This window comes from Brachypodium distachyon, chromosome 2 (genome assembly GCF_000005505.3).
Source record: "Brachypodium distachyon strain Bd21 chromosome 2, Brachypodium_distachyon_v3.0, whole genome shotgun sequence".
NCBI classification, from domain to species: Eukaryota; Viridiplantae; Streptophyta; class Magnoliopsida; order Poales; family Poaceae; genus Brachypodium; species Brachypodium distachyon.
In genome coordinates this window covers 4,211,628-4,221,152 of record NC_016132.3, presented here as the reverse complement: position 1 = coordinate 4,221,152, position 9,525 = coordinate 4,211,628, and the positions used below count along the sequence as shown (strand labels likewise).

General features: G+C 47.3%; 2 protein-coding genes across 2 annotated transcripts; both read left to right on the top strand.

The window, feature by feature from the left end:
- The first annotated feature begins 250 nt into the window (after window positions 1-250).
- On the top strand, window positions 251-1,655 carry LOC100835199 (transcription factor RAX1). The gene is made up of 3 exons (XM_003564687.4): window positions 251-669; window positions 790-919; window positions 1,006-1,655. Exons 1-3 carry the CDS (start codon window positions 534-536, stop codon window positions 1,457-1,459), a joined length of 720 nt encoding a protein of 239 aa, XP_003564735.1. The 5' UTR covers window positions 251-533; the 3' UTR covers window positions 1,460-1,655.
- Window positions 1,656-4,481: 2,826 nt separating this feature from the next.
- Window positions 4,482-9,368, top strand: LOC100832120 (serine/threonine-protein kinase Aurora-2). Its single transcript, XM_003564676.4, has 9 exons — window positions 4,482-4,639; window positions 5,250-5,360; window positions 7,124-7,270; window positions 7,365-7,460; window positions 7,547-7,642; window positions 7,732-7,828; window positions 7,938-8,055; window positions 8,680-8,752; window positions 8,855-9,368. The coding sequence occupies exons 1-9, from the start codon at window positions 4,604-4,606 to the stop codon at window positions 8,954-8,956; spliced, it is 876 nt and encodes a 291-aa protein (XP_003564724.1). The 5' UTR covers window positions 4,482-4,603; the 3' UTR covers window positions 8,957-9,368.
- Window positions 9,369-9,525: the final 157 nt, after the last annotated feature.

Genomic DNA, 9,525 nt, shown 5'->3' with positions numbered 1-9,525 from the left:
TTCAGCGAGAATAGAACAGCGTGGGTGCCTCGTGCCTGTCTGTCTAGCACACACCTCAGCATGTTCTCTGGTTTCTCTGCTGGGTCGTGAAAGGAGACCGTAAAAGGAACGAACAACCGCTCTGGCAGCAGCAGAGAATCAACCGATCGAAATGGGAAACCACGCCTCTGTCTCTGGCCCGGTCGTTCGGTGCACTGCACTCTTTCCTCGACACTCTTTTTCTCCCTGTTTCCTTCCTCTCCCTAGGAAGACGGTTTTTAAAGACCCCCGCCCTGCAGGCTGCAACTGAAAGTGTAAGCGAGGTCAGAGAAGCAGAGACACGAGGAATTAACAAGGAAGCCCCGGTGCCGGTGGTCCGGGTCACACACACCACCAACCGCGGATATAATACAAGTAGCAGTCGTAGGAGCAACAAAAGCCTGTGTGTGTTCTCTGATCGTTCCTCCTCGTCTTGTCTCATCTCCTGCTCTTTCTCTGTCGCGCATAGCCTAGCTGGTGTTCGAAGAGGAAGAAGGCGAGGCGTGGTGGTGTCGATGGGGAGGGCGCCGTGCTGCGACAGGGCGGCGGTGAAGCGTGGGCCGTGGTCGCCGGAGGAGGACGACAAGCTGCGCGACTACATCCAGCGCCACGGCACCGGCGGCAGCTGGATCACCTTCCCCAAGAAAGCCGGTCAGCACTAGTACTCAGCAGTGTTCCATCCATCGCTGGCCATGTAGCCACTGCCGTGCCTTTCGTGCGTGTTCTTGATGTATGATTTGTGCTTTTGTTTGTGCTGGTGGTGAATTCTAGGGCTGAGGAGGTGTGGCAAGAGCTGCAGGCTGCGGTGGCTCAACTACCTCCGCCCGGACATCCGGCACGGCGGCTTCACCGACGAGGAGGACGCGCTCATCTTCTCCCTCTACAGCAAGCTCGGCAGCAAGTACGTGAATTAAACCCCCCTCCCTCTCCGCTTAATTCTCGATGAAAACGCAGAAAGCCTGAGGCTGCAATGCGTCGTAATCTCAGGTGGTCGCTGATCGCGTCGCAGCTGGAGAGGAGGACGGACAACGACGTCAAGAACCACTGGAACACCAAGCTCAAGAAGCGCCTCGCAGCCTTCTCCTCTCCCCCGTCGTCTTCCTCCTCCTTCCTGCCGGCGCCTGCGCCCATGGCCGTGGCCGTCGCGCACCCGCTCGCCCTGGCCGTGCCGACCGTCAAGGCCGAGACGTACGCCTACGACGACTTCATGGCGCCGCCGGCCGCGCTCCACGTCTTCGACCACCCGTTCGGCAACGGCGCCGATCAGCCCGGCTCCACGACGTCCGCCTCCGCAGCGTCGTCCATGTCCAACTGGTCGTCCGCGGCGGACAACGCGGGGGCCGCCGACGGGTTCTTCGCGGACTTCTGCAACGCCGGCGCGGCGGACCAGTTCCTCGGCGGCTTCTACTACCCTCTCGATCCCACCTTGTCGCTAGTCTAGCTCTTGCTCCGGTACCACAATCTCTGCTCCGACTGTAATGGCACGGCGCATGTTCTTTGTGATCCATCGATCAAAGACCTGTGTCCAGTCCGTCCGAATTACTCTTCATTCGATGTGTCGTGTCTCCATGACAAAGTTCAGATACAGAATCCAATTGATCCATTGGAAATTTTAAGTGCTTTCCTTATGTTTTAAACGTGGTGTTAATCGGTGGCACCCATGTGCGCCTCGAATCTTTCATCAGTGTGTGCTTCTTGTTCGTACACGCACGAAGCTTCCATCATCCATGTGGAAGAAAGAAGAAACCGCCGTGCTCCATGGCTTGCACGCAGTTTGCATGGGAGAGCCGCCTGCCTTCCTGCTAGAGATCGACGATGATGATCCATGGCCGATCTGGAGATTCGCTTTTCCGCGTGCATGATACTCGCCGGGACAAGTGGGCAGTAGTACCTAGCAACAAACAAAAAGCCCACGGAGAAAAGAAAGGAAATCAAATCCTGTAATAAAGCTGGGCAGACAGCCATGGCCCAGGCGAAGAACCCCGATTGGCTGGGCGGTTTAATTTAGTGTACGGCTAATGACGACGCTTGCTGGATGGATGGGATAATTGGGGCCAGATTATTTATTGCTCACGGGCTTGGATTGGCTGATCGAGCTTTGTTGAATTTTTTTTGGCTGGGGTCGTGGGTAAATGCCTTTTTTTTCAACGGGGTTGTTTTTGTTATCCTTGCTTGACTGACAGAAAGAGGACAATTTGCATTGGCTGGACGCGTGGGTTGTTTTTGTAGGGATAGGGAGAAGAGTGCTGATAGATCGATTCAATTTAACTTTGTTTGAGAGACATCAGACACGGCCGGAGGATCACTTTAAACTGGTAGAGTCTGAAAAGCTACCTGGTTGGTTTGCAGAGCCCGATATAATGTGGCCGTCTCGAGCGTGTCAGGAGAATCATTTTTAAGCGCGGTGCTCTGCTCGTCTGATCTCTTTGCTTTGCGTCTTCTTCTCCTCCCCCCTGCTGCCGGCCAGTTCCTGTCGACGGAATAGGAGACGTCCATCCGGCGATGAACGGATGTGGCCTCGCCTGGCTGCTAAACGCCGTAGTACTACGTACCAAACGGTGGCACGGCTTCCTGTCGAGTGGGCAACACACGCCGAAACCCAAACCATTTACACTGGTACTACTCCGAGTTGGCATTCGCTACACGCACATCTGGGACTCTTTGGACTTCTCGATTTTGGACTACTAGAAATACTCCTATCATCAGGTCCTCCCCTTGGCTTGTTTGCGCACGCTGCCGAAAAATTACGAGTTTTTGGCCGTATCCTCCGAGGGTCACACTCGCATAAGATTTTTCGTATCAAACACCCGCTGCCCAATAACACGTACGACTGCCCATTCGCTCCAAAACAAAATAGATCAAATGACGACGAAGCAACCAACACACATACCCCAGATCCAAACCCAAAACCCCCGTAATCCTATCCTCTCAGACCAACGACGCAAAGCCACCTTTTTAGGCTCCGGACAGGCACAACACGCGCCGCTTCGAGCTAAGCAAAGCGACTTCACTCCCACCAGCGTCGACTCGAAGTCGAGTGGACAGCGACCGATCCATCGATGGACATCTCTCTCGTCGGGGCTTTGCTGTCCCGTTCCCGGGCGCTTAACCGGGTCCTCAATATTCCTGCACGAGAAATCTAGAAAGCGAAGTGGTCAGGTCAGTCTTCGGCTGCTAGTTACAGGTACTCCGTAGTCCGCTACGAGCAATTACCAACGGAATTCATAGCCTCACTCTTGTTGAAACGGGGTACATGGCCTGCGAATAGAAACAGTTTCCACGACTTCAAGGGGATTTTTTTTTTGCTAGCAGGAGTAAAAGCTGAACTCGAGTCAATGATTTCTGCCGCCGCAAATGGAAAAAAAGAAACAGAGCCGTGGATGTCGAGTGTTTAGAGTTTATTACCAGTAAATGTTAGGGAAATGAAATTGCCGTTTGGCCGTTGCTATCGCGAGCAAAGGGTATTGAGAAGATTTTATAGTCGGTCGGAGCTTGGCCGTCTGACTTGAAATTGTCCTCCGAAATATGACAAGACATGAGCGATTTCTTAAGCTAGCTCTCTACGACCCACTTGGTTTAATTATGTGCGGGATAAACGGGATGTGTCGACTGTTTTCCTCTCGGCTCGCATGCAATACATTGGCATGTATTTCTATTTTTCTTTCGAGGGAATCATGCGTGTTTATTATACATTGGTTATACGCACAAGTTGCACGTAATGAATTTGGGAAGAACAGACGAGTTTTGGATTTTTGTGCGTGAGCGTTGCGTGTATGCATGCATCGGTGCGATGCACATAAAAATGCCTGTGGAGCGCGTCATCATGCGTGTATATTTGTTTACATAAGGGTGACATGAGCTTATCATTGTGTGGTATATAAATCGACCAATTTGTCAAAGAGTTTGAAGTGAGTGATAATTAGTACTGCACGAATATTAAATTTTCCATTGGAGCTGGCGATGAGAAGAAAATGCACCTGTAATTTTTCTTTCTTATGTATAATACGGAGTATTTGTTATATCTCCCTGCAAAGGTTAACAAAAGTCATCTTCATATATAATTGTAGTTGTAATAATGCTTTATATTTCGTGGAAGATACTTTCTCCCACACATTATCCGTTCCTAAATTCGTGTTGCTGTTTTAGTTCAAATCTGTACTAAAATAAAGATAAAAATTTAGAAACGAAGGAAGTCAAACACATGATTGCCCCCCCGCCATGCAAATGCAAACAGAAAAAGGAGAAGACTAAGGACGTGCTGTTTCTTAAGGCTAGCAAGGCCTATCCACATACTACTCTTGTAGCCCATTTAATTTCTCAACTAGGAGGCCCGACCAAAACGAAAGCCCATTAACAGTTCTGTCAACGCAAGCCGCTCCCGCACGTGACCGGCACGCGCATACGAATTATGTAGCAGCAGGCGAAGGATCCGACCGTTGAGATCTCCGCCCAAGCCTTTAAACCCCCTAAAACTGCGATCCAAAATATTCCCCAATTCCAAACTTCGCCTCTTCCCCTCGCCGTTCGGCCGCTCCCCCACCCTCACCCCTGCGCTCCTCCGGCGCCCCGCTACCTCCAGCCAGCCATGGCGATCTCCACTGATTCGCGTAGCGAGGAGAAGGTACGCATCCGGATCGCCGCCCTCCCTGAGCCGGACCCCTTTCCGCGTTTCTTGCTGGAAATCTTGAGGGGTTTGGGTGCGTAGCGGTAGATTCCCCGGTTTTAGTCCAGGGATCGGCGTGCCTGTGTTATTTTGATCCCCGTATGCTCGTGCTATTACGTGGACTTGGAGTCTTAGAGGCGATTTGGTCTCGTGTGCCAAATCTGAGAGCTTCCCCACTTTAGAGGAATCCATTCTATCCAACTGTTTTTCTTTCGGTGGACCGATGGCTAGGGTTAGCTGTTGAAAGAATCCGCGTCCTCTTTTCTTGTTTTGTTCAAGGGTGCATTATTGGTCCAGTAAAGCAAGCAAATCAACCAATTTTGGCATATGCTTATGGTTCACCTTACCAAGGCAGCCCCTAAGTTTCGGTTCATTTAAGTGATCTTCCTGTGCTCAGAGGGTGAGCCGACAAGTGATCCATTTAAGCTTCTTGTGATGGTTTAGCTGGTAAAGGTTACATCTTGTCGGTGTTGTATTGTTTGGACTATTTAGGCTTCTTGAGATTCATGAGTAAGCTGCTCTTCATGTGTAACGGAACAATAATTTTGCTTTGGTTCCCTCTCTCTAGGCTGCACAGCATTCTCAGGAGGAGAAGCGGTGGGTGCTGTCTGACTTTGAAGTTGGGAAAGCACTTGGGAGGGGCAAGTTCGGCCATGTTTACTTGGCCAGGGAAAAGAGGGTAAGTAAGATGGTTTGGTCATCTCTCTCATTGTTATGCTTGTATTCTCTTTTCCTATGTTATAGTAGGCAGATTAATTCAGTATCATAACTTGAGTGAAGCATTTTATGTGTTGGATTTTCTGGGAGCGATCTGTTTGATCTGCAATTAAGCATGACATTGAAGAACACTCATCTGCATTTATCTGTATGTTTTTTCAGCAGAGTTCAGAACCATAAATGTTTGCCAATCTGTTTTCCTTAAGTTTTCTTTGTAAATTACTACTGCCCCCGTTCCTAAATATAATATGTCCTACCTTTGTCCTAAGTCAAACTTCTTAAAGTTTGACCAAGTTTATAGAAAAATATACAAACATCTAAACTATCAAATACAAAAATATATTTTATGATGGATTTAATAGAACTAATTTAGACTCGTAGATGTTGATAGATTTATCTATAAACTTGGTCACTTAGTACAAAGCTAGTACTTCTTAAATTGAGGAACGAAGGGAGTAGCAATCTGTGCAAATTTTATGCCATATCCTGCACATTAAGTACAAGTTTGATGAACAATTTTCATACATATTACAACTCACTATATTGTGTTATATATACACTCTTGAAGCATATATTACACTATATATTAAGATACTCTTAAAGATGGCAATAATTTTGATCGTGGAAGGTCTTGAGTGTAGTCTGGAATTGTTAATATCTAAAAGAAATAAGTCCATTCTACCCCCCTCAACTAATCGAGAAGTCCAAAAAACACCCTAAACTATGAAACCGGGTATTTGACACCCCGAATTATCAAAACCAGGCACCCAACCCCCCTGTGCCTGTTTCCTGCTGGTCTGGGCGGTTTTGACCATGTTGACCGCCATGCTGGCATGCCAGGCTGGCAAGTGGCTGTCCCGAGCCCATCTGCCCAGACTTCTCTCTCCCGTCTCTGTCTTCTCTCTCTCTCTCTCTTCTGTTCTTTAGCTCCCGCGACCAGAGTTAGCCGTTATTCGATTCGGTTTTCCTTCTCTTTTCCTCCGCTGGTTTCCCTTCTGATTTTTAGCCTTAATCATCTTCTCAAATCTGTTTGCAATTCTAGTTGCAGTCTAGGTCATCTTCCATTGCTCTGTAAGAACAGAAGCAAATGCAGCAAGCTAAGCATCGAGCAGAGGAGCAGAAGGAGAGGGAAAAAGAAGAAGAAAAAAGCAGATGAACGCACTAAGCAGCAGCCGCCGGCGTCGGGGAGGAAGAAGAGGGGCGGGCGCAGGTTCCGGCAGTCGATTAGCAGCCGCCCCAATGCCCAGTGTCCGCCTCCGCATGGCCTGCGTCGTCCAGCCCCCGCCGACGCCAGAGCTAGGGTTCCCGATTTGGAATTTGAGAAGAGAGATAGAGGTCTAGGCGCGGGGTTAGGAGGGCTCGGGACAGACACTTGTTGCCAGCGTGGCGGTCAACATGGTCAAAACCGCCCAGACCAGCAGGAAACAGGCACAGGGGGGTCAGGTGCCCGGTTTTGATAGTTCGCGGGGGGGGGGGGGGGGTAAATACCCGGTTTCATAGTTTAGGGTGTTTCTTGGACTTATCGATTAGTTGAGGGGGGTAAAATGGACTTATTTCTATCTAAAACCGTAGTGTGGAAACACAGTAACCAACTTTGACAGGAATTATTAATATACTCTTAAAGAAGGGAAGAATTTCAGTATGCCTATCCATTTCTGCTTTTCCTAACATCTAACCGTTCCAGTGATCAGCGGAGCCTTACACATTTTCTTTTTGTGCAAACAGAGCAACCAAATTGTTGCTCTGAAAGTTCTTTTCAAGAGCCAATTGAAGCAATCTCAGGTGGAGCACCAGCTGCGCCGTGAAGTGGAGATACAGAGCCACCTGCGGCACCCCAATATTCTACGTCTATATGGGTACTTCTATGACCAGGTACTGATCGGATCAACTGCAATACAGAGTATTACATTTTGCCCTCTCGGTTTGGTCATAATTTCTTTGCGGTATGGATATTTTCATTTCGCAGACCCGTGTTTACCTAATCCTAGAGTATGCTGCAAAAGGAGAACTTTACAAGGAACTGCAGAGATGCAAGCATTTCTCCGAAAGACGCTCGGCAACTGTGAGCAGATGCTTTGCACATATTCTTGATAAACTTCTCATGTACCACTATTCCCAAGTACTAACTGAACTTTCCATGTTCTTTAGTATATTGCATCATTGGCCCGTGCACTCATCTATCTCCATGGGAAGCACGTAATCCATCGAGATATTAAACCGGAAAATCTTCTGATTGGAGTTCAGGTATTTACACTATTTTCTTTTGATTCTAATTATCTGGGATATTATGCCCTCCAGCATTTATGTAGAACTGTGATTCCATCCCATGACAGGGCGAGCTCAAGATAGCAGACTTTGGTTGGTCAGTTCATACCTTTAATAGAAGAAGGACAATGTGCGGAACGTTAGATTATCTGCCTCCTGAAATGGGTACTTTCCTTTCCATTTACTTCCATATCACAATTGATTTGGGGCCAAACAGAATGCACATATTTTCTTTTTGCTTTCCTTGTATCTTGATTGGTTGCAATTTGTCCAGTGGAGAAGACAGAACATGATTATCATGTTGACATATGGAGCTTGGGCATCCTATGCTACGAATTCCTTTATGGGCTCCCACCTTTTGAGGCCAAAGAACACTCCGAGACATATCGAAGGTAACTCATGATGAATGCAGTGTTTTCACTATTACCTTGTCAAAATATATCTCTTGATTCAAGAGTGTGTTTGAGAAATATATATCTCACTTACGGACCTCCTCGCCCATTTATAGTTATATTATTAATTATTCTTCGGACCTATAAGATATATTTGTTACCTCCATGTGTGTTTTAACTAATGTTAAACAAATTCTTGATCTACACAACTTGCATTTGAAAAAGACACTGTACTGATCAATGTATATCCCACTTACAAATCTCCTCGCCCATTTTATAGTTCATATTACTCCCTCCGCCCCAAAATAAGCGATGTGAATTTGTATAAGAATCTTCTGACTCTATGTTACCTCCATTCGTGTTTCTCGAGCTGCACATGGTGCTTGGCATTTGGAAAAGACAATAATATGCTGATCATCCGTGGTTTCTTGTATCCATCATCACTAACAGATTTTTGCACGACTCTACCAGAAACTATTTGATCGAATCACATGTTTACTCTAGTACTAGTAATAGCTAATGATGGAAAGACTATAGTTCCACTTCCATGTAACTTCACTTAGATTCAGAATCTGTTCCACTTAGATGCCATAACAAGTAACTGAAACTGCTTTATCCATCCAGGATAGTGAAAGTTGACCTAAAGTTTCCAGCAAAACCATTCGTTTCTCCTGCTGCAAAGGACCTGATTTCACAGGTATGTAGTTCCTAGCCGTTTTCTGATCAGGGTTGCAACAGGAAATGGTAACTGAGACAAGTGTGACTGACATAGCATCTTATAAATGTTCTGTTCTGGTAGATGCTCGTGAAGAATTCGGCGCATCGCCTTCCCCTAAACAAGGTCCTCGAGCACCCCTGGATCGTCCAAAACGCAGACCCCTCGGGCGTTTACCGAGGGTAGAATCCGGCTCCTGCTGCGCCGGCACGCTCTCTTTCATTCAAGCAGGAGAGCTCTGAATTCTTTTCACTGCTGTTCTCTTGCTTTCGTTAGCCCTCTGGCTTTCGTTAGTCCTCGAGCACAACTGTTGCTCCCAATTGCAACTGCATCGGCAATGTTCGTTCCAAGCTTCAGCACTAGGGGCTCAGTCAAGTGTGTGTTGTGAATGTGTATGGGGCCGTGGTCTGTATCCTACTCTGTATCTGTTGTTGGGCAACAACTGTTATTGGTTTATATATATACTGTGTATGGGAGTATATCAGAATATGAGTATGGGCCGTCGGCAATGTGTATGGGAGTATATCAGAATATGAGTATGGGCCGTCGGCAATGTGTACGGGAGTATATCAGAATATGAGTAGTTTCGAAGCGCCTTGCGAGGATGTGAACAGGACGTGCTTCCTGTCATTTCTTTCTAGCAAATATAATCGGTAGTGACAAGAAGATACTGGTGCCTATAAATGGCAGTGATCCCCGTCCACCTACGGACTCGATCGCTTGATCTTTTTTTTGGTTACAATGTTCTCTGCAAA

What these genes read in the sequence shown, in the direction of transcription:
- LOC100835199 (XM_003564687.4), top strand. Translation starts at nt 534, where the DNA reads ATGGGGAGGGCGCCGTGCTGCGACAGGGCGGCGGTGAAGCGTGGGCCG. An exon ending in CACCTTCCCCAAGAAAGCCG is followed by an intron (nt 670 to 789) that starts GTCAGCACTAGT and finishes GGTGAATTCTAG; the next exon opens with GGCTGAGGAGGTGTGGCAAG. An exon ending in TACAGCAAGCTCGGCAGCAA is followed by an intron (nt 920 to 1,005) that starts GTACGTGAATTA and finishes TCGTAATCTCAG; the next exon opens with GTGGTCGCTGATCGCGTCGC.
- LOC100832120 (XM_003564676.4), top strand. Translation starts at nt 4,604, where the DNA reads ATGGCGATCTCCACTGATTCGCGTAGCGAGGAGAAG. An exon ending in ATCTTCTGATTGGAGTTCAG is followed by an intron (nt 7,643 to 7,731) that starts GTATTTACACTA and finishes ATCCCATGACAG; the next exon opens with GGCGAGCTCAAGATAGCAGA. An exon ending in TTATCTGCCTCCTGAAATGG is followed by an intron (nt 7,829 to 7,937) that starts GTACTTTCCTTT and finishes CAATTTGTCCAG; the next exon opens with TGGAGAAGACAGAACATGAT.